Source organism: Eublepharis macularius, chromosome 6, assembly GCF_028583425.1.
Source record: "Eublepharis macularius isolate TG4126 chromosome 6, MPM_Emac_v1.0, whole genome shotgun sequence".
Taxonomy (NCBI): domain Eukaryota; kingdom Metazoa; phylum Chordata; class Lepidosauria; order Squamata; family Eublepharidae; genus Eublepharis; species Eublepharis macularius.
The window spans coordinates 5,837,303-5,864,204 of record NC_072795.1 but is presented as its reverse complement, the minus strand read 5'-3'; the positions used below and the strand labels follow the sequence as shown (position 1 = coordinate 5,864,204).

The following is a 26,902-nucleotide window of genomic DNA, read 5'->3' as shown; positions in this document are numbered from 1 at the left end:
AAGGCAATAGCCGTAGGAGCAGTACCAGAAAGACAGACAGACAGACAGAGCTCCTGCTCTTTCCTTATGGTCCCCAAACCCCATACCTGTTTGGTAGCCCATTTACACTGCCCTGGGAAAGTTCATGGGACTGGATGGTGAGGATCTCAGCGGCCAGTGGAATGGCTGGATCAGTTCTGAAGTGCACAGAGGACACTTCAGGCGCATCTGTTTCATCTGCTGTTGATAAAAAGAAACATTTCAAATTTGGAATCTCTGCACCCTCTGTGTACGAGCTGTTCCCCCTTCATCCCATCCACCAGTTGTACTAACAAGAATCTAGTTGCGCAGTACTGAAGGATAAATGCATAGATGTTTTTGTGATGGCCAGAAATGACCACTTCACGACAGACAAGCATTGTCTGGCAAATAAAATCAAAATGGCATCTTCCCTTAATAGGCCGACACATCTATACTAAAACCTGCAAATTACAAAAAAGGTGTGTGTGCACGTGTGCGTATGCACGTTCTCTTTCTTTGTAACGTCTACTCCTCCCTTGTCATTCTGTTGTTTGTGACTTTTCATTATAAGACTACCTGCCTAATGGATGGCCATTTCCATGCATTTCACCCACAAAAGCTTATGCTGGAACCAATTTTGCAATAGGCTCCTGTCTTATCTTGCTGTGGCAGACTAACACGGTGACCAACCCCGAACTAATTTTATTATTTCACCTTTTCATTCAAGGACCATGCAATGCAGTTAACATCTAAAAACCAACTAACAGTAATAACAATCTATAAAATCAGTAAAGAGTAAATTCATTCTGAAAGCAGCACTGAAAGAGAGAACACAGCGGAAAGGAAATCTGTTGTTACAAGTTCAGGAGTATCAAAATGCCCTGACCTGGCACCAGAAGGTCTGCGAGGGAAGTGCCAGGCAGGATGCCTGTGGGCTTGAAAGACAACCCCTTTTGCCCCTGCTGGTATAATCAGAGCTGGCAATAAATCCAAGGTGATGACAGACAGACACCTCTTGTCTGCCAAGGAGCACCTCGCCACGCTGCCAAGTTGCCCCTCAGCACCCCTCTGTTAAGGTTTAAAATATTATTGCGGGAATGCTCATGCACCCAGCTGGATTTTCAGGTGGCCACTGCGGCCAGGCATGCCTTTTCCAGCTTGTGTCAATTCCTTGCACTCTTCAGGATCTCAGTTCAGAAACTTATGCCTTGGGAACCTCTAAACTGGGCTACTGTAATGCACTCTATGTGGGGCTGCCCTGAAAATGGTCCAAAGTACAGCAGTTAGAATTTTAACTGGTACAAGCCTCAGATCCTGAAACATCTACTTTTGCTACCCGCTTGCTTCTGAGTGCGTTACAAGTGACAGATTATTAATTTTGGAAGATCTAGCCACATCTGTTGTAAGTGCATTTACAATCACAATCAAGACTTTCTTTTAGCCGTCGTCACCGACAACTCTCAACATTTGCAGGCATTCTGCAAACATTGATAAGAAGCCTCAGCAACTTATCCAGAGTCTCATTCTAGGCAACCAGAAACTATGCTTTTCTATAATAATAATAATAACAAACACCACCACCACCTTTCAAGACAACTTAATGCCCACTCAGAGTGGTTTACAAAGTATGTCATTATTATCCCCACAACAACAACACCTGTGAGGTGGGTGGGGCTGAGAAAGCTCTGAAAGAGCTCCCCCAGCTGGCTTCAAGCAGAGGAATAGGGAATCAAACCTGGCTCTCCAGATTAGAGTCCTGCCGCTCTTAAATGACTGACCCAAGGTCACCCAGCCGGCTTCAAGCAGAGGAGTGGGGAATTAAACCTGGCTCTCCAGATTAGAGTCCTGCCGCTCTTAAGTGACTGACCCAAGGTCAGCCAGCTGGCTTCAAGCGGAGGAGTGGGGAATCAAACCTGCCTCTCCAGATTAGAGTCCTGCTGTTCTTAAGTGACTGACCCGAGGTCTCCCAGCTGGCTTCAAGCGGAGGAGTGGGGAATCAAACCTGCCTCTCCAGATTAGAGTCCTGCCGCTCTTAACCACTACACCAAACCGGCTCTTTCCAGGATCTGCTCTGAAAGCTTAAGTAAGAATTGTCCCCTGCAACCTGCTGACCACATGGCTGCAGAAGAGCGCTAAACACATGCTCAGAAGCAACTGGCAAACCACCTTCCCAACTTATGACAGGATTTATGCTGTAAGCTTGTTAAGTGATTGCCACCCTATCTCCAACAGACCTAACTCTCCACCCAAACCATCAGAGGGCAATTAGAGATTTGGACGCCACTCTCACATTTGGTGCTCCATCCACCAGGCATCACTGCCATCAGGGCTTTGACAGCCATACAACTCAGAGCACAGCAGATTGTTTAGTGACTGGCTTAAGGCCAAATCAGCAGGCACGTTTTTATAAGATGCTTACGTGTGGAAGACAGACAAAATTCGGAAAGACTGGGTCTCTTCCCACTGCGAATTGGGGGGCGGGAGTGCTGGCCACACTGGATGTGGATATCCCTGCTACATGATGAAAGAGCATCACCTTCCAGCCTGGTGAAGAAAATTAGAAGGCAAAGCGATCAACACCTGGAGCATGAAACTATTGTTGCGCATGAATGACCACCTCCCTCGTTTCCTGTAATAGAGACCGGCAATTCTGTTTCACATGCTTGTGCCAGGGACTTGGGATGCTCCACTCCATTCTTCACGGTCTGCTTATATGACCTTGCTTTGTGTCAGGCCTCCTGGTCTACTGAGGGACCTGATCCTTAAGGAGATTCCCCAGCACTCCTCTCTCCATATCGTATGAATTTTATTCTGATTTTTTTTAAAGAATGTGGTTGCTGTTTTGTCCTATTAGACCTGAAGGGACTTATTAATTTTTTTTGCATTTTTAAAAAGTTGGGTTCTTTAACAGGAAGAGCAGGCATCCAACTCAGAGCCCTCAGAGACCTGGACATGGCTCTCAGGTCAAAAAAAATCGACCACCTTGTTTTTAGAGCTTAAATTCTTTGGACCACCCCAATTCACACAGACAATATTTTACAGCGCAGGCCGTTCAACCCTTCTGGTTTCCAAGCACAGTGAAAAATGGGAACAGGGCACCTGGTAGAAAAAGCAACCACGAATCGCTATTTTATAAGTACCTTGAAGCTGGGCCTCGGTGTGAGGTGATAATGTTTTTCCAGCATCTGAACCACAACCTTTGATGCCTGGGGAAATGCTATTAGAGCTTATGCTTATGGTAGCTTAAATCTACCCACCATCTCCCATTCTGGCTGGTATGAAAGAAATTGTAGCTGGAATCTGCACAAGAAAACCAGCGAGAACAACTGAAAACCCACCAGCAGATGGCCAATGCACCAGTCCTTCCCAGCTCCACGGCGGCTTTGGCAAGAATGCAAGAAGTGCTGTGACAAACCCCCCCTCACAACCCCCCCCCAGTTTGTTGGCGACTAAGAATGCTTCTACCCAGAGGTTCTTCTCCACTGTAGCTACCCAAATGCAGCCCTGTGGTCTAATTGCGCTCCAGTGGTCCTTTCACAAAGCTCAATATGCTCTTTCCTAAACCTGCTTTTCACCCATCTTTTGGAGAAGGGCACAGTCCAAGCGCATAATCAAGCAATCTGGATGGGGAGATGCATGTAACAACAACAACATTCAATTTATATACCGTCCTTCAGGACAACTTAACACCCACTCAGAGTGATTTACAGAGGGTGTTATTATTATTTTCATGACATTCACCCTAAGAGGTAGGTGGGCTGAGAGAGCTCTGAGAGAGCTGTGACGGATCCAAGGTCAGCCAGCTGGCTTCAAGCGGAGGAGCGGGGAATCAAACCCGGTTCTCCAGATTAGAGCCCTGCCGCTCTTAACCACTACACCAAATTGGCTCTATTATTTCAGGGGCCCCTCACATTGGCATTATTTTGCTTCCCTTAAAACCCTCCTCCCCCCACCAGGTGCCCTTTTTGCTGACTTGTAGAATTACCTGCAGCGTCAAAAGCAAAGGAGCTAATCCTCCTGCCTCTCTTTGCTTGCATTGTAAGAAGAGGTCACTGAACTCCCCCCTGTCTGGAGATCAGGGGGCGGGGCCACTGGCCCTGTGACCATTTTCGCCGAGGGCAATTTAAACTTTAAAAAACTCCCCCCTTGTTCCAGCTGACCCAAAGTGACGTCATTGTGCGGTCTTGAGTTCCACCACTGAATTCCACCACCTCTTTTCCCAGAAAAAAAGCCCTGTCTGTGTCTATGTATTTATATCAAGATGGATAGCTATGCTAGCCTGTAACAGTAGAAAAGAGCGAGAGTCCAGTAGCACCTAGAAGCCTAACAAAAAGTTGTGGCAGGAAGCCTGAGAGAGGGTGGGTTGCCTGAGGCTACCTGGTGACTTTGTAGCTGAGGGGAAATTTGAATTGGGTGCTTCCAGCTCACCCCACCCACCCCCTTCTCCGGTATGCTGTACAGATTGGAAGAGCAGATTGGTAGGGTATATAGAGAGTGATATTGCAGAACATTAAAAACAGCCTTATCCGTTACCATTCTCTTCCCTCTCAGATACATCCATATGTGAACGGGGTGCTGTACAGCAGCCTTGCTGTTCTCACCATATGAGAAGAAGCCCAAGCAATGGTAAGAGACCCCAAGCTGTGATTTGTTTTGACTTCTCTACATACATAGTAGTATGTAGAGTAGTATTTCTGAAAGAAGATCAAGATGGGTAGCCACGTTAGTCTGTCTGTAGCAGTAGAAAAGAGCAAGAGTCTGGTAGCACCTATAATACTAACAAAATTTGTGGTCGGGTATGAGCTACCGTGAGTTACAGCTCACTTCCTCAGATCCTATCTTGTTCTGTGTTTATATGTTTTATTTAACACAGTTATATATATATGCAGGTGCTGTGCCTCTCACCTCCCAACCGGGGTGGGTAGGGGGACCTGGCAACCCCATTCCCTCTCTCTCCTGATCTGCTGAGGTTCACAGAATCAGCATTGCTGTCAGGTGGCCATCTAGCCTCTGCTTGAAAACCTCCAAAGAGGGAGAGCCCACCACCTCCCGAGGAAGCCTGTTCCACTGAGGGGCCGCTCTGCCTAAAGGTCACATGTGGGAGCTCACTTCTAGTAGCAACCCACCCGCCCATTGTCTTGCTTTCAAATCCACTTCAAAACCCACATCTTCCAAAAAGCCTTTGCTGTAATCCCTCAGTCCTCACCCCGGCCTGAAAAGAAGCCTAAGTGGATAGAACTGCATTTGCCCATGCCAATCCCTTGCTCCCTTTCCTCCTCCTTTCCTCCCTCGCTGTTAACATTTAGACTGTACGTTCCTTTGGGCAGGGAGCTGGATGCAAGAGGTTTAGACTGGCCTCTCCTCTGCAACGGACTCTCACTGGATTCTGTCTCGGGGTCAAACGAGATGGTCACATTCTCCAAACCCGTTTCGTTTTGCTTCTTTAACATCAAAAGCCCTCAGGAAGGGCCCATGCCCAGTACAGCAGTGAATAGGGTTGCCAACCACCAAGGCGGGGTCTGAAGATCTCCTGGAATTATATATAATCTCCATACTACAGAGGTTAGTTCCCCCGGGAGAAAAAGGCTGCTTTGGAGGGTGGACTCGATGGCATTATACTTCACTTTAAAAAACCAGCAGGGGAACATTTTAACCTTCCAGGACATTCAATTGCTGATCTAAAAGTAGCAGTTATCCTGCACAGTAATTTCAAAGGGAGATTAGAAAGAGAGACTGCTGAACTGCAACAGATAACGAAGCTCAAGACTTCATCCACCTGGACTGAATCAAGACCTAGGCTTCCCGTCTCATTACCAATGCTGATAATACCCCACCCTACCCAATCACGCCTGTCTTTGTCATTCACCAGCTATTATCATTCACCTTCTGTAATCGCTCCACTCTCCAAGATATAAGGACAGATGGACTCTCATTCCAGCTGTATCTGAAGAAGCTAGCTGTCTCATGAGAGTTCATACCCTACCACCAATTTTGTTTGTCTTATAGGTGCTACTGGACTCTTGCTCTTTTCTACTATCTCACTGAGGTGCCTTCCCTCCCCAAACCCTGCCCTCCCCAGGCTGCCCCACCCCCCCAAATTGCCAACAATTTCCCAACCCAACAACGACAAAAGGAACGTTCTCTTGCCCCGCTGGCGCTTTTTCTGTTCTGATCTTCCTCTGCAGTGTTCCAAACACCAAAACTCATTTCTTATGTGGGGAGCCTGCTGCAGCTTTGTATAGAAAAACGGTTCAGCTTCCTCTCTGAAAACTGTAGCCTCGCTACAGCAGCCTTCAGCTTAAAAATTAAAGCTGGAAGAATATACAGTTTTTAATTTGGCCCTCAGTTCCTCCATTAGTAAAACTGGAACAATAAACTGTAATCCCATGCATATTTCCCTTGGATTAAGCCTAAGTAAACATGCATAGGACAGCACTGACAGCGGCATACTGCGCGGTGCAAAATACTGAAGACCACAAATATCTGCAAACTTCGCAGTTATCTCCGCTCCCGCCCCGCTATACGTAATTCCAAATAAGGATTTTTAAAAGAACAAGGGCGCTGTCCTGTCTAGCGTGGATGATTTTATTCCCACGTATCTGAATTAGAATTCTTTGTTCAAAGAAAAACTACCCAGATTTGGGGCTTGTTTGCCCGAACTTACATTGGGTGGACAGCCCTGAGATGACCAGGTGTCACGGGTCTCTGAAGAGGCTCATCAATACTCTGGTGAGCACCAGGGAACAGTTTCTTCTTTGCTTTTGGTGTATTGGTCATTATCTACAAGACAAACAGGGAAATCAGCTATTCCACACCAGTAGTTGTCCAAGCGCAGGGCAGGTGGAGAGACTGAACGAGTGGATTAAGCCTCCTTCTCTCTTCCTCTGAGATGTGGCGTCACTGCAGGCATCTGATGTTCCAGTATGTTCAAGCGTCTTCCTCACTTTAGTAAAGAGTCCAGTAGCACCTTTAAGACTAACCAACTTTATTGTAGCATAAGCTTTCGAGAACCACAGCTCTCTTCGTCAGATGCATCTGATGAAGAGAGCTGTAGTTCTCGGAAGTTTATGCTACAATAAAGTTGGTTAGTCTTAAAGGTGCAACTGGATTCTTTACTGTTTTGCAACTACAGACTAACATGGCTAACTCCTCTGGATCTATTCCTCACCTTAGGAAGAAGCTACAGGCCCGGGGCGGAATACATGCCTTGCACGCAGAAGGTCCTCGGTTCCACCTCTGGCTTCTCCGGTTAAAAGAGATCTTACAAGGCAAGAAAAGATCTTTGCTTGAGATCCGGAAGAGCCTCTGCCAATTAGCGCAGGAGAGGCAGTAGTGGGCAAGCTGGGCTGAGGGTCTATCTCAACATAAGACCTGCTGAGGGTGGTGCAGAGATTAATGTGGGAATAAGACTGGAGAGATGAAGGTCCAAACCCCCATTTACCATGAAGCTCACTGGGTGATTTTAGGCCACTCCCTGCCTCTCAACCTACTCTACCTCACAGGGCTGCTGTGAGTCTAAAGTAAAAAGAGGACAGTTTATGCCACTCTGAGTGCCTAGGAGGAAGGGCGGGATACAAATGTAACATAGATTATGTTCATAAAACTGACAGTGCATGCAATAAAAAAAGCAGGTGGAGTCCAGCCCCCCCCCTTTTCTCCCCACTGCCAACGCTCTAGGAACTTCCTAAAGGAAATTCAACCCACAGACCTGTTGGCATGTGGCATGGAGCTGTTAGCAGATGGGAGATGTTGGCCAAACTTGTAACCAAGAAGATTCTTGCAGCCTGAGAAGGAAGTATTTAGGTGTTATCAGGGCTTTTTTCCTGGGGAAAGAGGTGGTGGGACTCAGTGGGTTGCCAGCACAGGGGGCAATTCTTGGCGGGAGGTGGTGCCCCTGGTACCACATGTGCGCATGCAAAGTGTGCACACGCTCCCAGGGCCAATGACATCACTTTGAGTCAGCTGAAACAAGGGGGGAGTTTTTAAAAGTTTAACTCGCCCTCGGCAAAAATGGTCACATGGCCGGTGGCCCCGCCCCCTGATCCCCAGACAGAGGGGAGTTGAGACTGCCCTCCGCAAACTCCCCTCTGTCTGGAGGTCAGTGGACGGGGCCCATCAGCCTTGTATCCATTTTCAAGAGGTGCCAGAACTCTGTTCCACTGCGTTCCAGCTGAAAAAAAGCCCTGGACGTTATGATTAAACGTGGAATATTTGTCAAGACTGACTCCCAGGGCTGGATTTCCTGGCCCCGTCTGTTTTAATATCTCTGTTCCTTGTTAGGGTTATATATTTCCTTCTGGGAAATTCAGGGAGACTTTGCGTTTGAGGTTCAATTACCTTGTACCTTCAAGCAGCTGGCTGGTCTCTGCTTGCCCAACTCTCATCCTCACCCAGTGCCCGGAACTCCACCTACGGGTCTGAATGTCCTTAAGTTGTGCATTCCATTGTCACAGAACGCATCAATGGCCACCCGCTCAGATAGCTCTGAAAAGGTCTTTGATAACTTTTGATGGCTAATATCCAGGGTGGCTGAAAGGGACCTCCGTGTTCAGAGTCAGCATACTGGGAACATCAATGGCTGTTGGCCAAAGATTAGGGCGGGATGGTCCTGCTTGTGGGCTTCTCCCCAGAGGCATCAGTTGGAAAGATAAGATGCTGCACCAGGTATAGCCTTGGCCCAAACCAGCAGGGCTTGTCTTCTGTTCTTGTGTCTGACTTGCCCGGCTTGTTTCCCTGCCTGTTTATTCTTCCTAGACAGCTGGAATGAGAACTTTTGGTTTACCCAGTGAGAGTTCCCAGGTAAATATTCTGCAAAGACTGCTGGGTTTGCCTGGGACTCCAGCCCATGTGGATTTGCCTTGAGATTCTGTTTCCATAATAGCTACAGGGCCCAGTCCCACCAGGAAAAGAGAGGGGCTATGGCTCAGTGGAAGAGCCTCTGCTCCCACTGAGGTCCCAGGTTCAATCTCTGGCATTGCCAGTAAAAAGGAACAGGCAATAGGTGAAGTGAAAGACTTTGACCAGAGACCCTGGAGGGCCACCACCAGCCTGAGAAGACTGTCCGTGATGGATCAGTGGTCTGATTCAGTATAAGGCAGCTGCACGTGTGTTCACGTGATAGCTCTGACCATGTGAAAATATCAAAGGCGAAATCCAAATAATCCATGCTGCCGAGCTGCCCCTCCGCAACAAAGCGGCACTTACTCCCAAGTATTCCGTGGTCAGGAGTCTCTCTCCAGACAGTTCTCCCTGCTGAGGCTGCAGCACTTCATCCTTGTCCAGGTCGGCTTCCATACTGTTATGGTCCTCCTGTCACGAAAAAGCAGCGACAAGTCAGCCACCCCAAAACAGCAACGGTTGGAGTGCCTTCCCTACAAGGCAAGGCTAAAGCATTTCATGGTTTGCTTGTATCACAACATGATGCAAATCTACAAAATTATACATATTGTAGAGCAGGAGCGGGAGGGAAGGCAGCATGATAGAGCCCGATCTTATCAGATCTCAGAAGCTAAGCAAGGTCAGTACTCAGATGGGAGACCACCAAGGAAGGCTCAGAGAGGAAGGCAATGGCAAACCGCTTCTGCTTCTCACTTGCCCTGGAAGTCCCTTGCCAGGGTCGCCGTAAGAAGGCTGCAACTTAACTTATCAGCAGGTACGTACATAGAGAGCAGGGTTCCTGTGAAATTCTGACAAATGCTGGGAGGTGCAACAACAAAATGGCTGCCATGGGAACCAGAGCCAGCCACAAAATGGCTGCCACAGTAGACAGAGCCAACCATAAAACGTCAGGGTCATGCCAGGCAGAAACTCCATTGAACAAGATGCCTTTTAAAATGAGCATATTGTTTAAAATATTTTCTTGCAAACATACAAAATAAATATACATATTGAGCTCGCTAAGAAATCCTCCTCTGGCAGTACCTGTCTTCGTTTTACAGGCATCTAACCTGGCTATACTCGTTACGTGAGTCAGGCAAAAGCCCTTCTTGGCCTCTTACACTTTCTAAAACACTTGGCTGGTACCAGGAAAGGTGTTGGCAGGCTCGGACAACTGGTCTATTACAATGTTTACTGTATACATCATCTTGCTTTTATGGCACTGTCCTGTACCTTTGTACCAATCCGCTCTCCACCAGATTGAAAAGCGAGGCTCTGTTTGTGTGTTACCTAGAGGGGCATCTTTGTCCAGGACTTCTCACAACAATGCCTGAATCTTCTCCGTATGATTACACTGGATTGCATGGTTATTTGCCACACTAGTGACACATAAACTGATGAAGCAGGTGTCACTGGCACGGCACATAATCAGTAAAGACAACAAAAAAGGGAGTGAAAAACAACAACCGAGGGTACCCAAGGAGGGTAGCACAACAGAAATAAATATATATCAAACTGTTGAAAATAACTCCCAAGTAAAAATTAAAAACACTGGAATAAAGATTAATAGAAATTCATAGATTAGATTAAAAGTATTATATGGTTGTTCATATGCATACTAAAAACTTGTATATACATAAAATAAAATCATTAATACTAGTACAACTAATAGTACAACTAATAGCCGTGTGTGCAAAGCCAATAAAACCAGACACATTTTGGTCCCAAAGCCTTCCTTGCTGGTACATAAATATCAAAGACATTACCGTATCAAGAAAATGCATAAATAAAATATACATGTCCTAGCACATACTGAACGCTGAAATGAAATGAAAATAATAGGAGTGTGCAATTCAAGATTCCGATTTGGAAAACAACCCCAAATCAGGCCCCATTCGGAAAGATTCAGGATTCCCAAATTGGATCCAGCATTGCTGGCTCAATTAAGAAATACCGAATCAAAGCTTTCCGAAGTGATTTGGATCGCTTTGGGTCAAGTGGGAGAAGCCTGCAGCACTTTTCTGGTTATTTGCACTTGCAAACAGCCAGAAAAGAATTGCTTGCTTTCAAACTTCCCCCCCCGCCGCTCCCCCCCCCATGGAATGGGGAGAAGGGAACCCTCCTCCCCCTACCATCAGGGGGGGAAAGTGTCAGGGTGGGAAGTTTGAAAGCCACCTTTTTCCTGCCACTTGCAAGTGGCACAAAAAGAGGCACTTTCAAACCCTACGCTGCTTGCTTCAGTTGATGGATGGGGGAGCGGCACAGGGTTTGAAAGTTAAAGCACCCCTTTTTGTTCCGCTCGGCATCCAGCACTCCATCTTGAATTTTACATTATTGACCTGGCTATAAGATTTATTTTCAATGATTTGATATATACTTATTTCTGCCGTGCCAACCTCCTTGGTTACCCAAGCTCATAACCACACAATCCACCCTACCCACAACAAGAGGAAGGCACAGATGTTACTATGGGCAACCAGAGATTTACCGCAGAGACAAAGGGCAACTGTGTCCCTCAAACAGGTTGGCTTGCAAGGTGAACATGCTGCGTCAGTGGCCAAAGTAACTAAGGACCTATGAATATCGTGCACTGGGATTTTACAGATACTTTTTAAAACTATTGCTCAATCCCGGTAAAAGTTGTATGCAGAGTTCGAGGGCAGAAAGGAAGAAAAACACAATTCTCAAAGGCAAATGACACAATATCATCTCCAGAATGAGTCAGTACAAAGACGCTCTGGGCGCTGACATTACTGCTTCATTGGGTCTTAAAACTAATGTTTATATAAACAGAAACATTTATATCTGTCCTTCAAATGGCAAAGGCCAAAGTCTACACTGGTTTTAAAAAGGGGCCACTTGCAAAGGAGTGTTGTGGGAACGGGAAAGGCAGATGCCAGAGAAGGGAGAACCAGCCAAAGAAATCCTAATTGAATCTAATTCAAGGATGTTCCTGTTCTGACAAAATGTTCTTTCCCAGCGGACGATATTAGTCAAAGAAACAGCAGCACTTGTAGAATACGGTCCATACGCATCGTACACGTAGCATTCGTTCTCAAATCTCTCAAACGTTAAAGAGGACCCTTGTGCGAGTTCCTAAGTTTGGGGCAGGGGGAGGAGGGGGGAGCTGTACAACCCCCGACAACAAACACGCAAAAAGTTTATATGGTTCCACAAGCGTACTGGGCACTTTAACAAAAGCAAAAATTTGCTGCCCCAAAGAAAATATAAATGTTACCAGTGGCTTGGGCATGGAGGGGGAGAAGAAGATAAAAGAAAGGAAAAGGATGAATATGTGGAGGAAGAGTGACAAAATTCTGGAGAATGGACGTGTTACCCTCCTGCGTTCAAAAGAAAGAATATTGCTGTACCTTCAGTAGTCCACATTCTTGCGAGCTGAGCCCACTTCTTTAGAAATAATACAGCTTAATTCGGACAATCCTCCAAACCTTGGCTTGAAAGACCCTATGCAAATTGCAAGTTCTCATGCTCCCTCCTCCCCATTTAGTGTCTTGTTCAACAATACTTTAGGGCCGTGCAGTTCGGCTTTCCGATCAGGAAAAATACCCGAATCGGACGGACCCAATTCACAAAGATTTGGGATTTCCGAATTGGCCCCAGTGTGCTGGAGCCGTTTCAGAAATCCCAAAACAAAGATTCCCGAAGCGATTTGTATCGCTTTGGGAAGCTTCACGTCAAGGGGTTTAAATGCCCCTTTCTGTGCTGCTGTGGAGTGGCACGGAAAAAGGTATTTAAACCCCTGAATCAGCTGCTTGGCAGGGAGTTCCCTGCCAGGCAGCTGAGTCAAGCCAATGTGGTTAAAAAGCAACATGGAAAGGGGCATTTTAACCCCTGAATCAGCTATCTGGCGAGGAGTTCCCTGCCAGGCAGCTGAAGCCAGTGGGATTTAAACTACCTCACCTCTTATTTCTCCCAATGGGAGGGGGAGGAGGGAACCCCCTTCTATCAGGTGATATAAGCAGCTGGGCAGGGAAGTTTGTTGGTGTGCTTCGAATCTTTACGGAGCACACCGAAGCAGGTTAAATAAGCAATTCCTGAAGTGATGGTTGTTGTGGGTTTTCTGGGCTGTATTGCCATGGTCTTGGCATTGTAGTTCCTGACGTTTCGCCAGCAGCTGTGGCTGGCATCTTCAGAGGTGTAGCACCAAAAGACAGAGATCTCTCAGTGTCACAGTGAAGCCGTGAAAGCCTTCGACAATACATCAATTCCTGAAGTGGCTTGCCGCTTCGGAAATCCCCTAGTTACGAATTTTTTCCCCGTTTTGGGTTTCTCAAAGCAGGAAACCCAAAAAAATTTTTTGCTGCACAATACTTAGGATTTTCTGTTAATACAAAATTTAAATTAGTTATAACTTTCTCCCAAAGAGATCAAGTAACTGGACAAGTCCAAAGCACATGCTTAAGAAACGTGTTCTGTAAACTACAGTGCCATCAATTAGACACTATACTTAGTCCTTTACTCAAAAAGCACTGTAGGGTGGTGGTGGAGAGTGCCCTCAAGTCAGAGTTGACTTATGGTGACCCCTGGTGGGGTTTTCATGGCAAGAGACTAACAGAGGTGGTGCCTGCCTCTGAAACCCTGCTCTCTTCTTTGGAGGTCTCCCTGTCCAATTACCAACTGAGGCCGACCCTGCTTAGCTTCCGAGATCAGGCTCCCCTGGGCTATCCAGGTCAAGGTGGTATCCAGTATACCCTAAATATAATTTTTTTGCTGAGTAAGTCACAATGTAAGCATAGAAATTACAGGTATAGCATTTAAAGCTGGAGTTTCGGACTTGGGTGCCATCAATACGCAGATGACACCCAATTGTATCTGATGATGGACGGACGGCCTGGCTCTGCCCCAGATGTCCTGGAACGTGCCTTCGGAGCTGTGATGGTTGAAGCAGAGTCGGCTGAGATTGAATCCCTTGAAGACGGAGGTCCTGCATGTGGGTCTAGGGTCCATGGGTGTGGGACTCTGGCTCCCTGCTCTCGACGGAGCGCTACTTACGCTGGTGTCGAGAGTGAGGAGCCTGGGGGTGGTCCTGGATGCTTCCTTGTCTATGGAGGCACAGGTTGCAGTGGTTGTTAGATCCTCTTTCTTCTATCTAAGACAGGCTCGACAACTTGTCCCCTACCTATCGACCCATGACCTCACAACAGTGATCCAGGCAACGGTCACCTCCAGATTAGACTACTGCAACTCACTCTACACAGGGCTTCCCTTGGGCTTGATCCGGAAACTGCAGCTGGTTCAGAATGCAGCTGCACGGGTGGTTGCCGGAGCACCAGTTATAGCTCATGTAACACCTATCCTCCGTCAGCTGCACTGGTTACCGGTTGAGTACCGGGTCAGTTTCAAGCTTTTGGTGTTGACCTATAAAGCCCTATGCAGACTGGGCCCAGCATACCTTCGGGACCGCCTCTCCCCATATGTTCCCCGGAGGTCGCTTCGATCAGCCATTAAGAACTTGCTGATGGTCCCTGGCCCCAGGGAGGTCCGCCTGGCCTCTACCAGAGCCAGGGCCTTCTCAGTTCTGGCTCCGACCTGGTGGAACTCTCTGTCTGAGGAAACTAAGGCCCAGCAGGATTTGTTATCTTTCCGCCGGGCCTGCAAGACGGAGATGTTCCACCGGGCATTTGGTGGGGGCTCGGCTGTCCTCTCGCCGGCCATACCACTGAAGACCCTCCACCACCCATGCAGGACAATGCTGCATTTTAATATTTAATATTCTACACCCGCCAATTTTAATGGTTTTTTATACGATGTTTTAATGTTTTTATAATGTTTTACTGTTTTTAATTTGTTGTCAAACTGCCCTGAGCCCGTCTGACGGGGAGGGCGGTCTAAAAATGTAATTAAATAAATAAATAAATAAGGAGGGATATGTACCCCAACCCTGTAATAATTAGCTCTTGGCCACCCTGCCCCATGGACCCTGAAGATATCTGAGATGTGAGATGCATTGTGTGCTGCTCTAATATGTTTTATATAGTGTTTATATTAGTGTTTTATTGTATGTTTTTATTATATATTCAGGGCTTTTCTTCTGGGAAAAGAGGCGGTGGAACTCAGTGGTGGAACTCAGGACCACACAATGACGTCACTTTGGGTCAGCTGGAACAAGGGGGGGGGGAAGTTTTTTAAATTTAAATTGCCCTCGGCAAAAATGGTCACATGGCCGGTGGCCCCGCCCCCTGATCTCCAGACAGAGGGGAGTTTAGATTGCCCTCTGTGCTGCTCCAGCGGTTCCCAGCTAACGTTGTGCCTCCCTACAGTCCTTACACTTGAGCATCCCCGTGTAAGATGTCTCGTGTAGAGAGACTCCAAGAAACTCAAATTTAAAATGAGAATGGAAGTAATATTTTTAGTGAGAACCTTATTCCTCTAGTGGCACAGCTGGAAATCCCTCCATTAGAAAACGGGTTTTGCATGATGTGTTTCTAAATGGCAACAGCATGAGTTGATGGGTTCTGTTGCCTTTTTTGGTGGGGGGGGGAAAGCAAATAACCATTTGTTGACTCATCTGAAAGGCTGTACTTTTGGACTGCAGGAAGGAATTACTTTCCATTGTGCGGGGAGTCCTGTGATAGAGTGACACCTCTGTAACAAAGCCTTGCCTGCCGGAGGAAGAGCTCAAGGATAGACGAGAGATCTTTAAACCAGGAGTTTCCTGCATGACCTGCTTGGCCACAGACTGACATCGCACATTTGTGCTGAATCTCAGGAAGGTTGAACTGTGACCCTAAGTCAACCTGCCTGCAAAGGCACCAGTCAGTTCAGGAACCTGACACAGCATTTCCAACCCCCCCCCCCTGCGTTTTTCACACATCAGAGATCCAAGACATGGGGAAAGGCCAAGCGATTTCAGTGACCTGTGTGAGTTCAGGCTGAGAGGCCAAGTGGTCCATTATTGTCTGTCTTCCATTATTGTTGTTTTTTGGTCTGGGATACTTGAGGGGGGGCAGCATCCTGCGGATGTTTCTGCTAACCGCAGCGCTTTCACCTGGCACGGGAGGCCTTCCATTGGCTCAAGGGGCTCAGTATCTTGTGTTAACAGACGGATCTTTGAGCTGGAGGAATCTGCCACTATTAGCCAAATGGATCTGTAGGATCTGACCCGATAAACCTGAACAGCAGGCCAGAGACGTGCCCTACATGTTTAGGTTTGTGCTGATAGGTATCTTGGCCACAATTCTGAGAGGATTCTCCTGCCTCCCTTAACATGGCTCTCCCAGTCTGCTCCTGGACAGCTAGAACCATCACTCTGAATGTACGTGCATGTGTGGACATGTGCGCGCACAAAATGAGAAGGCTTAGATGATTATCACCCCTCCCCCACCCATGCCCCGGTCTTGCTGAAAAAATAAAGAAAAGCACATTCCTTGCAAAGCAAAGAACAGACGTGTGCCTGTTTCCATCCCAGGGAAATCAAGCCATGTGCTACCCTGGAAAGCACGCTGGATTTGGATTGAAATCCCCGCTCAGCCACAAAATTCACCAGATGGGGAGGGGTTGAGGACTTTCTCTCCGCATCCAACCTGCCTCGTGCAATCACGGTCCAAAAGAAAGAGAGTACCGTTGTATTAAGACTAGTGTGTGAATAGTAGCCGTGAAAACTAAATATCTGATGAAAAATCACTAAAAACAATATAGTTAAACAATTATTTAGTCTATGTACCTCATTACAACAACAATTTAGTCTATATGTCTTCTCTCAGCAACAAGGGATTGTATTTTATAACCTGAGGAAAAGCTGGCCACTTATAATTACCAATAAATAAACAATATATCTGATGTACAATGAAAGAATCTCCCATCCTTAAAGCTCAGCAATTCAAGTATATCAGAATAAATATGACAGTCTCATACCATCAGTAAACATATCACAGAAAGTGCTCGTGCCTCTTACAATCTATAGAGAGTATGCAGTTAGTAATTCTACTTAATTCATGACCAATAAGTTACACTCATAACCACAATCCCGTTTCAATGTTCTGCCAAAGTTCACGGATATATAGTCAACAGAGAAGGTCCAAAGCTGTTCTGTGAATTCCTTTGGTTTCTCTTGTAAGTACGCGACGGGCGATTACTGAGCAGGTAAAACAAGACCAAGATGCAAGCAAGACAAGGGAAAGGAACAGTTCAGGGCAAAAGGGCATTTGGACAAGAAGAGGATCCATGTACCTGATTCGATTGGTAAACACCGAAAAGAGATTAAGCGGCCTTTCAAAGGCTCAAAGGAGTTTGCTCACAAGGGCTTGTCAGTTGTGAACAGCATTTCCCCTCTCAGGAAATGCTCGTTGCCCTTGTCCTAAGAGGAAGGAAACATGCACTGTTAAAAGATGTACCTGGGAACGGACACTCACAGCCCTGTTGAATGCAAAACAGAGCAAAGAGAGGCCCGGAGGGATTGCCACAGTGCGCACCAGCCCCTGCTGGTCAACATCTTGTACTAGCCAAATACTTCTCGTTTGGGTGGACGGGGAGGGGAGGGGGAAGTGGAGAAACTGGGAATTATGGGGGAGAAACCCCACCAGCAGAGGCAGAAGCAAGGCTTTGTAACAGCACTCACAAGGACAGTGTTTTATTTCTCATGATAGGTTTGAATGGAAACTGTTCCACTTATAGGGGAGAAAGTAAAGAGGTAACCCCGAGCCACTGCGGCGGTGGGGGAACGAGGACAAACACCTACAACCTGTCCCACATTGCAAGCCATTTTCTTTTATTATTTTCACATGGCTTATCTGCCTGGCAAAAAGTGTTTTTTTTTCTTTCTTCCCTGCAGCATCATGGTGCATTTGTGCACCTTCTAGAGGTTCCCTGGCTTTTCTCAGATCTTTCTGAAACCTGCTTCACTGCAAAGTTTTGGGGGAAATTGTAGTAAATCCCAGATAGCTGCTATGTGGATGGGAAAATTGGGATTTTCTTGCCCGCATGGCAGGAGAGCCAGTTTGGTACAGTGGTTAAGAGCATGGGACTCTAATCTGGAGAGCCGGGTTTGATTCCCCACTCCTCCGCTTGAAGCCAGCTGGGTGACCTTGGGCTAGTCACAGCTCTCTCAGGGCTCTCTCAGCCCCACCCACCTCACAAGGTGTTTGTTGTGGGGATAATAATGACATACTTTGTAAACCGCTCTGAGTGGGCATTAAGTTGTCCTGAAGGGCGGCATATAAATCTAATGTTGTAGTAGTAGTAGTTGTTGTTATTTCCTCTGGCCCTGTCCCCATAGCAGACACTTCCTTCCCCTGCCACCAGGGGGGCTTTAAAAAAAATTGGCATAGATTATTATTATATCAATACACCGTTGTACCAATATGTGTAACTGGTTCTCTGACATTTTAATAAATAAAATCTGGAAATTAAGTCTCTCGCACTTTGCCTTGCTGAGACATAAGGGGAAAGGCATGTTTCTGCAATGGAGGGGGCAAGAAACTTTTTTTTAAAATGAAAGCTGGGAATTCAGAAAATCTGTGACACATGATTACAATAGTTTATCAACATAATAGAATAAGATATGAATGAATGAGTAAGATTAGATAGCAAACTGGCAGAAATTGATGCTTAGCTTTTTTATATTCTGGTAATCTCACTGAACTTGGAAAAATGATCATTATGGTTGTCTTATCTCACTGACGTAATTAAGTTGGGAAATGTTTACCAAGACTGATTTTCAGAGAACGGAAGCTCTGTTAATTTTTTTTCTGTAGAGGTTGCATATAGATCATAAAAGGCCTTATTTATAGATCTGGAAATCTAAAAGCTATCACAAAGTGCTCAATCTGCTGTTATTCTCCTGTACTCCATTTCCTTGTAATATATTTTTACTGAACATAAAAAAGATTGCACACAATATAACACTATTCTGGTGCCAATTAAAAAGAAAATGCAAAAGCCCTGGTGGCCAGTGCGTGTTTGTGTTTGTGTGTGTGGGGGGGGTGGCCACTTCCAGGGGACTGGGGCAGGGAAACTGCAGGGAAACTTGCCATGTGGAGGCCACACTGCCGCTGAACTCTACCTGCACCAGCAGCAATGTGGAAACGGCCATAGTTCCATGCAACTGAGAGCCAAGCTATAAGTGATTCCTGACACAGGTTGGACACTTGTCAGCTTACCTCAAGTTTTGATGGGAAATGTAGGCGTCCTGGTTTTACAGCTTGGCTCTCCATTACAGCTGCAAGACCAGGATGCCTACATTTCCCATCAAAACTTGAGGGAAGCTGACAAGTGTCCAACTTGTGTCAGGCGTCACTTGTAGCTTGGCTCTGAGCAGGAGTGGCTGAGAAGCAAGCTGGCTGGTTCGGTTTGGCCTGATTTAAAGAGGAGTCTGGAAGAGGCAAGAGTACTTCCCCAGGGGACTTTGCACTCATATAGTGTCTCATTCAAATTGGGGGGGGGGGGTGATTTTTGCTGCCTGCACAAAGCAGTCAACACGGCCCAAGCAGCCAATTATTTATCTATGTATTTGTTTAGAAAACTTTTGTGCCACCTTTTCTGAAAACCTCCTTGAGGCAGCTAACAAAATAAAACACAGTCAAAGCACAGCACAATAAAAGTGAACCATTAAAAACCCAGGATTAAAAACCCATCCATGGCACAGAAATGGCATAAAACTTCGAGCCGCTGAAAAAGAGTCTCATAAAACAGTTCTCAATTTAAAAAAACAGACTATATACAAGATGATCAATGAATATCAAGCTTGGACACAGTGAGTGAAAAACCCTCACAGTAAGCTCTTTCCCCTTAGGGGGCACCATGGCTCATTTCGAGGGGGGACGTGCAGGAATGCAATTCTGGCAGTTCCCCAAAGAGGTCACATGTCAGGTGGCCCCACCCACCTGATTCTCAGCCATTTTGGGCCCGTTTCGGCCTGGATTGGGACTGAAACGGACCAGATCGGGCCTCTGATGGGTGGTGGATCACTCTCCCACTCAGCAGCGGCCTGATCCTGACCATTTTAGGCCCCTTTTTTGCCATTTTCAGCCCCCTTTTGCCGTTTTGGGCCCAATTTCGGCCCTGAATGGCCAGGATTGGGTCCAAAGCAGCCAGGGTAGGTGATGGCAGGGGGTGTGGCATATGCAAATCAGTTATGCTAACGACACATTTCTGGTGATGTCAAGGGGTGTGGCATATGCTAATGAGTTATGCAAATATGTTATGCTAATGAGTTCCTCCAGCTCTTTTTCTACGAAATGACCCCTGGTCGGCACCATGTTTAAACTACACTATTTGGGGTCATACTGAAAGTGGACTCATCTGCAAACGGATAGATTTTTAGAGCTGTGAAGGCGGGGTGAAAGAATCCTTGTTGTCTTTTGGACACACTCATTTCTTCTGACCCACTAGCACTGCTGGTCAAATCGGTTCAGCGGGTTTCTGTAGAGCTTCCAAACACTTTTTGGCCCGAGACAATAACGGAGCAGAAAAAAAGGCTGACTTGCATGCAAGTGTCAGTGACATATTTCTCTTGTATCAACTCTTGAGAGTCTGGGGGGAAAAAAAGGTTCATTCCATCCAACCACAGAGATGAAACCATAAAAGAACTGGCTCTCACATACATATTTTTGAAGGGCTCAACGGCCTCTGCCTGCCTGAAGTGAGAACAAGCCCAGTGCATTAGTAAGCAAACTTGTTCTCCATAAAGCTGAGAATTTGCTTCCTTTCCATTCTGGGGGATGAAAGGGCCTCTGTAACTTGAGAGGCGATGTGGGAATCTGCCCTTGCACAGCTCCAATTACCTTCAATGGGGCCTACACAGGAGACCTTCCTGGTGGATCCTGCCCAGAGTTAATTGGCCACTGCCAGGTATATTCCCAGAGTAGACACTCAACTTCCCTTTAAATAGCCTACTGAAGTCAGGCAGAAGATGGAAGCCAAGCCCTTACAAACAGGCTTTTCAAGCCCTCAGTGTTGGCTTTATTGACACCCCAGTATATTGCCAGGAGTCTCCCACCCTTGCAGTTGTGCTGGAACAGATAGACCACTGACTGGTCCAGTGATGGACTGTGGGGATGACCAGCTTTTCACCAGAGCAGGCCAGCTCGGTGAGCAAAAAAGTGACGGATGCATCAAAGGTTAGCATTAGGACAAAGCTAAAATTAATCCACTTTTTGCACAAACATTTTCTGTAGCCTGAGGGGGAGGACGCTCTACTTTCTGGCAATTGCTCAGCATTCTTGCAAAATTATTTGCAAATCCAGTTGAATTACTTGCTCTCGCTGAGGGTTGATCTGCTTGCTACAAAATCCTTACTAGGGTGTGAAACCCCCCCCCCCCCGCCGCCCCCAATCCAGGTGATCTGGGTCCGGATTTAACCCTGGGCATTTAACTGGGCATTATTTCCTATGAGGAAAAACGTCCAGGGGGCCAAGGGTGCATTTTTTAAGCAATCTCCACCAGATTTGCAAGGAACCAACTCCTGACTATGCCCAAATTTCAGGAGGATTGGACCATAGGGTCCAATTCTATGGGCCCCTGAACAAGCTGCCCCTAACCACTCTCCATTGTTTACTAAGGGGAAACATTTCCAAGGCTTTTAAACTTCGCAGCTTGTTTCCCCGCCCCCTTTGCATGGGATTCTGTGGTTTGACCTTACTCCCTTGAAAGCTTGACCAACAAAGCCCAACAGAACCAAACTGCAGCAAGGGAACCAACACTGAACCAGAGAATCCCAATGTCAAACCAGAGAATCTCAAGCAAGGAGGAGACTTATCAAGCCGCTGAGTTTAAAAGGCGGCTAGCAGCGGTGGCAACTTGAAGGGCTCTTTTGGAGCTCAAGAGGGGTTGGAGGAGCAGAAAGGGATGGGAATCCGCTCTGCATGCTGCCGCCTCCCCCTCCCGGCCAGCCTCTCCTGCATAGAGATTGGCTCCATTTGTGCTGTTGCCTTCTCACTCTGAGCTGCTCAGCTCTGCTGTGGCTGCCAGATAGTTCACCCCAGCAGAATCTGGCTGCCCAGATTGGATCCAGGGTTCATCCTGGGGAAACACCATCGCTGGATTATGTTGCACCGGCATAAATCTGGCTATTTTGCAGGTTCCCAAACCCAGATAGCCAGCCCCTAATCCTTGTGTCCCTCGTGTGTCCTGTCGACAAACATACTCTAGGATTTCTGTGATCAGAACTTAATTCCGAAGTCATGTGTGGGCCTGATTCAGATCAGGGCCATGGCCTACAGGGAGAAGGGGCTTAAGCATCCTCCCCTAACTGTTTTTCTGACATGAAGCAGTCCACAGGAAGCTGCCTTTGCCTCGCTGGAGATACGTACGTGTACTGATGGGCTATGATCTAACAACAGTCTACAAAGATTCTCCAACAGAGAAAACAGTAGCTTCCTAGGACCATTTCATATCCGGAAAATGGCAAGGGGGGAGTCTTAAGCCCCTCTCTGTGGTCCAGATATGAGGACTTTGTAATGTGTAGCTTGGCCCTCAGTGTCGTACACCAATTTCTTTTTTTTTTTTGAAAAATTTTTTATTGGGTTAGAATCCATTATTTTTACATTACATTCAATTTTCCCCAAATTTTTCATTCCTAACCCCCTCCCTTTCCCCCCCTTTTATTGACTTCCAACAGCTTTCCCACCCTTTGTCCCTTTTCCCTTACTTCTGTTAAATTCCTCTATCTAAAACAGATATACATTCTCTATTATATTAAGCAGTACATCCTTAACTACTTTTCTTGTTATATACCCAAACTGTAAGTCTTTGTTTCCATCTTAGATAAACAATTTATCCCATTTTCCAGTTTTAAATATTTCTATATACCATAAAAATCTTACATTTAAATCAAACAATTTGACTTATTCTCTATATATTCCTCATTCTATCTTTTTATGGTAATTCTATATAGCACATCACATAATCAATCAATTTAACTCTTCTATACATTCAGTTTGGTGCATATAAATCTTATCAAAGAAAGAAAATATTGTTAGTTATTCAATCCTTATATTTAAACCTTATCATTAATTATTTTCTATCAATATTCTATCTATTAACCTATATATATCTATTTATATATCAATCTGTTAACTGCTTATTAATTCACATTTATCTCTTCCTCCCTCGGTAAAGTCACCAGTGTCGTACACCAATTTCGTTGGTTGTGATTTTATTTATTTACCCTTATATGGGCCACCAAAGAAGTGAACAAATTAAAACATACATTATAAAAGCACACCTTGAAAGCCATTAAAACCAACAAAAATACATCATTAAAACAATTAAAACCAGCGTTAAAACCACTGAGGCCCTGTAATGTCATCATATTGCACAAAGTGTTGTGAAGGCACTGTGTTTGTCTTCCATCCCATGTCAGAGAAGGGATATGAAAGAAGGAAACAGCTGCTTGGGAGAGGGGGAGAAATGGAAGGGAATAGAATGAAAGCCCAGCCAGCAGCAACTGGGGGAAACAAGGGAACTGTAAGGAATTAGGGAGATAGATCCAGAGGAGTGAGCCGTGTTAGTCTGCAGTAGCAAAATAGAAAAGAGTCCAGTAGCACCTTTAAGACTAACCAACTTTACTGTAGCATAAGCTTTTGAGAACCATAGTTCTCTTTGTCAGATGCATCTGATGAAGAGAGTCAGATAGACGAGAGAATTAGAGAGGAAATGACTATTTCGCACAAATCTTAAACGTTTTCAGAAAAGTTTCTACCTTGTAAAAAGTGGTGATTTCTGCCAAATATTCAGCACTGCCCTAATCAGTATCAGTAGCAAACACATCAGATGATTGCACAGGCACAGCTGAGCAGTGATGGTTAGATCTGGTCTTGTCTGTAATATATACCCATTACAGCATTAAAAAGAAGAGGACCAATGCACCGGGGGATATGGGGGAGTCCAAGGTCAAACCCCTTCTCAGGTCTTCATGAAGTTGATGGATTTCCTCTCCATTCGGCTGAATGTGGTGCTTTCCATGATCATAGATCCAGAGGAGTTAGCCGAGTTAGTCGGTAGCAGCAAAACAGAAAAGAGCCCAGTAGCACCTTTAAGACTAACCAACTTTACTGTAGCATACGCTTTCGAGAATCACAGGTTGCATCTGACGAAGAGAGCTGTGACTCTCGAAAGCTTATGCTACAGTAAAGTTGGTTAGTCTTAAAGGTGCTACTGGACTCTTTTCTATTTTGCTACTACAGACTAACATGGTTAGCTCCTCTGGATCTTCTCCGGTCTGACACCCATTGCGTAGCCTCTGGACAGTCACTTCCTTTCAGCCTAACAAATATCACAGGGATTTTATGAAGATGAAGTAACGTGACCCCATTTGTTCTGTCTTGGTGCCTTGGAGAAAGGATGGGTAACTGTTGTAGTGAATAATTTTGGACTTCTAGAGTACTTTCAACACTTACTACGTTATTATCTTCCTTCTCCTCATCATCGGACTCCGCACTGTCATCCAATAGATTTTCTGGAAGGAAACCGGAGGAAAGTGTAATTGAGAAAACGAGCCAAGTTCTTTGCTTTCCGTTCATCAGAAACTTTAATAAGCATCCTGTTGGGATTTTTACAAGTGTCATTCTTTTCAGTCATGAAAGAGTTCATTTGTTTGTGTTTAGTTTGAGATAACTAGTTTGCATGAGACCAGTTAGATGTCGAGTTGTTCTTCCCGCCAGGGTAAAAGGGGAGTTGCATGCTTAATGAACAGATCTAGGATTGATCATTGGCTGACCAGGTTTAGCGGGGGGCAATTGACATTCTTTCCTTTGCTCAGGACGCCATTGCTCTCCAGTTAGTTAGACCGTTATCTCCAGGATGTAGGAACTAAGTAAGCTCTTCTTTAGTTTAACTCCAATGTACCCTTTATTATTTTTTCCTATATGTAGTAAACATTTATTTTAGAAGCTGAACACACACGTGTCTGTGATTCTTTATCTGCTGTGCAAATTTTCTACTCTGCAATAATACTTATCCAACACATCCCTTTCCTAAAACATCTTTCACAGCCCCAGCTAAGCGTTATCACTCTTCTTGGCCACAATCTGGGGGCAAGCTTTTCTGTTCAAGCCTCCTTGGAAGAAAAGGAGTTTCATGACAACTAATTTTCATGGAGGTTGCACAGGAGAGCTCCCTACCCAAGCGTGTCCTTTCTGTGTATGAACCTGGAGAGAGATCCTGTTTGAAGTGGAAGTACACAACAGAATCTTTAATGGTTGATGCAATAAAATTTGTTCGCAGTTCTCTTTTGGACAGCTATGTCAATGACTCTGCAACTGAAGATGGGCTCAGCCCAGCAGGGAAACTTCTAGCCTAACCTACCTCATAGAGCTTTTGTGTGGGGGAAAAAAATGGAGGAGAATGATGTAAACCGTTTTGGATCCCCAATGGAGAGAAAGGTGGAGTATAAATGAAGTTTAAAAAAATTCAAATTAAACCCAGAGCAAAATGGCTGCATGCCTGCTTTATTGTCTTGGCCAAGCTGCCTCTCACAATATATTCAGTGGCACAATGGCAAAATTTACAAAAGTGGGTTGGCAATGATGTGCCATGATGCACGGCAAGCTGCATTCTAGACACGTGGCCTCCCCTGCTTCATAATGACTTGGATCCCACTTACCTGTGGGTGCAGGGGTGGACCTCCAATTCCGCCCCCCAGCTATGCTTGAGGGTTTCCTGTCCCCAGGAGCAGCATTTCATGGGGGGCATTGGGCTGACAGAGAGAGAGGATATTGGTGAAAATTCCGCCACCCCCCCCCCCGACTGCACCTGTGGAAATTCTAGGAGATCCAATCCGATGGGCAGAAGTACTAAACAGAATGAGCCAATCTCTATTTCACTGAGCTTAAAGCTACAATTCTAAGCCCATTTATACCTAAGAATCAGGAGGACTTATTTGTAGGATCACCCTAAGGCAGCAAGACAAAGCACGCTCACTTGGAATTGTCTCAAACTCCGAGGAATTTAGGAGTTTAGGATCATGCTGCCAAGACCGAAACCCATTCTATCTGAAAACAACAGGGCTTATTTTGGAATAAACCTGTTTTGGATCGTGCAGGACAAGAGTCACGGGAAACGACCTTGAAACTTCCAAGCTCCTGGTTTAAAAACCTCCAAGTCTGCCTTCAGTTCTCTGCCTTAGAAGACCACAAGCATTTTACAACTTTCGTGAAAGATTTGCAGTACAGATAACAGTCCGTGTCCCTCTGACCTGATTTAAGCTGCTGGATAATATACTCAATCTGCTGGATCATATCGGCATTTCCTTCCACGACGTAGCCCTGCAGAATGTCTTCCATTTCCTGGATGGGTTGGAAAACAGAACTGTGTGAATGGCTCATATGGGTGACCTCTGCAGAGGGTCCTTCCGCTGGCAATGCTCCCGGTTTGTTTTGCAACAGAGAGATGTGGCACAGAAGCATGGCTGAGTGTCCGGCCAGCGCTGGCTCCCTCTCAGGAAAAGGAGCTTCTAAAAAACACATTTCTGCCCCATAAACAAACACAAAATGACTGAAAGCTGTCTCCTTGGATGAAAGGCACTAGGAGAACAGGGGAGCCATTGATCCAGAGGAGTTCGCCGTGTTAGTCTGTAGTCGCAAAATAGTAAAGAGACCAGTAGCACCTTTAAGACTAGCCAACTTTATTGTAGCATGAGCTTTCGACAACCACAGTTCTCTTCATCACATGCATCTGACGAAGAGAACAGGGGAGCCATTGTGAGCTGGGAGACAGGACGATGGAGGTATAGCTTTTGCCTGTCTCCTAGCCTTAGTTCTCCCTCTGAGCAAGAGAAATTAGCATAGCTGTTCATTAAGAGGAAAGTGACAAGGAAATACTTTTGCCTGATTAAAGGAGACAATCCAAAATTCAACTCTAGACCAGGCATAGAACGTAATCCTAAAATTATGATCTGTGTGCATCCTGGATCACAGCTAGAGCCCAAGGAACCAGTGATGCTGGGAATCCCACATAAGCTGCCTTGATGCCCGTGATGGGAGAAAGATGGGACATAAATGCACGACAAATTTTCTCTTTTCTGAACTGACCCCCTGAACTCCCTCGCTAAAACCATCCAGTCTGTGAG

At 45.9% G+C, this 26,902-nt stretch overlaps 1 protein-coding gene across 1 annotated transcript in view; it reads right to left on the bottom strand.

Moving 5' to 3' along the window:
- The window catches only part of ARMC9 (armadillo repeat containing 9), a 136,122-nt gene that overhangs the window by 24,624 nt on the left and 84,596 nt on the right, over positions 1–26,902 (bottom strand). Inside the window, exons 18-23 of the mRNA XM_054982973.1 lie at positions 26,030–26,120; positions 24,234–24,292; positions 9,205–9,309; positions 6,665–6,780; positions 2,420–2,544; positions 87–219 (exon numbers count right to left, since the gene is read on the bottom strand). Coding sequence (XP_054838948.1) covers positions 87–219; positions 2,420–2,544; positions 6,665–6,780; positions 9,205–9,309; positions 24,234–24,292; positions 26,030–26,120 — 629 coding nt within the window. The remainder of the gene's footprint in view (positions 1–86; positions 220–2,419; positions 2,545–6,664; positions 6,781–9,204; positions 9,310–24,233; positions 24,293–26,029; positions 26,121–26,902) is intronic.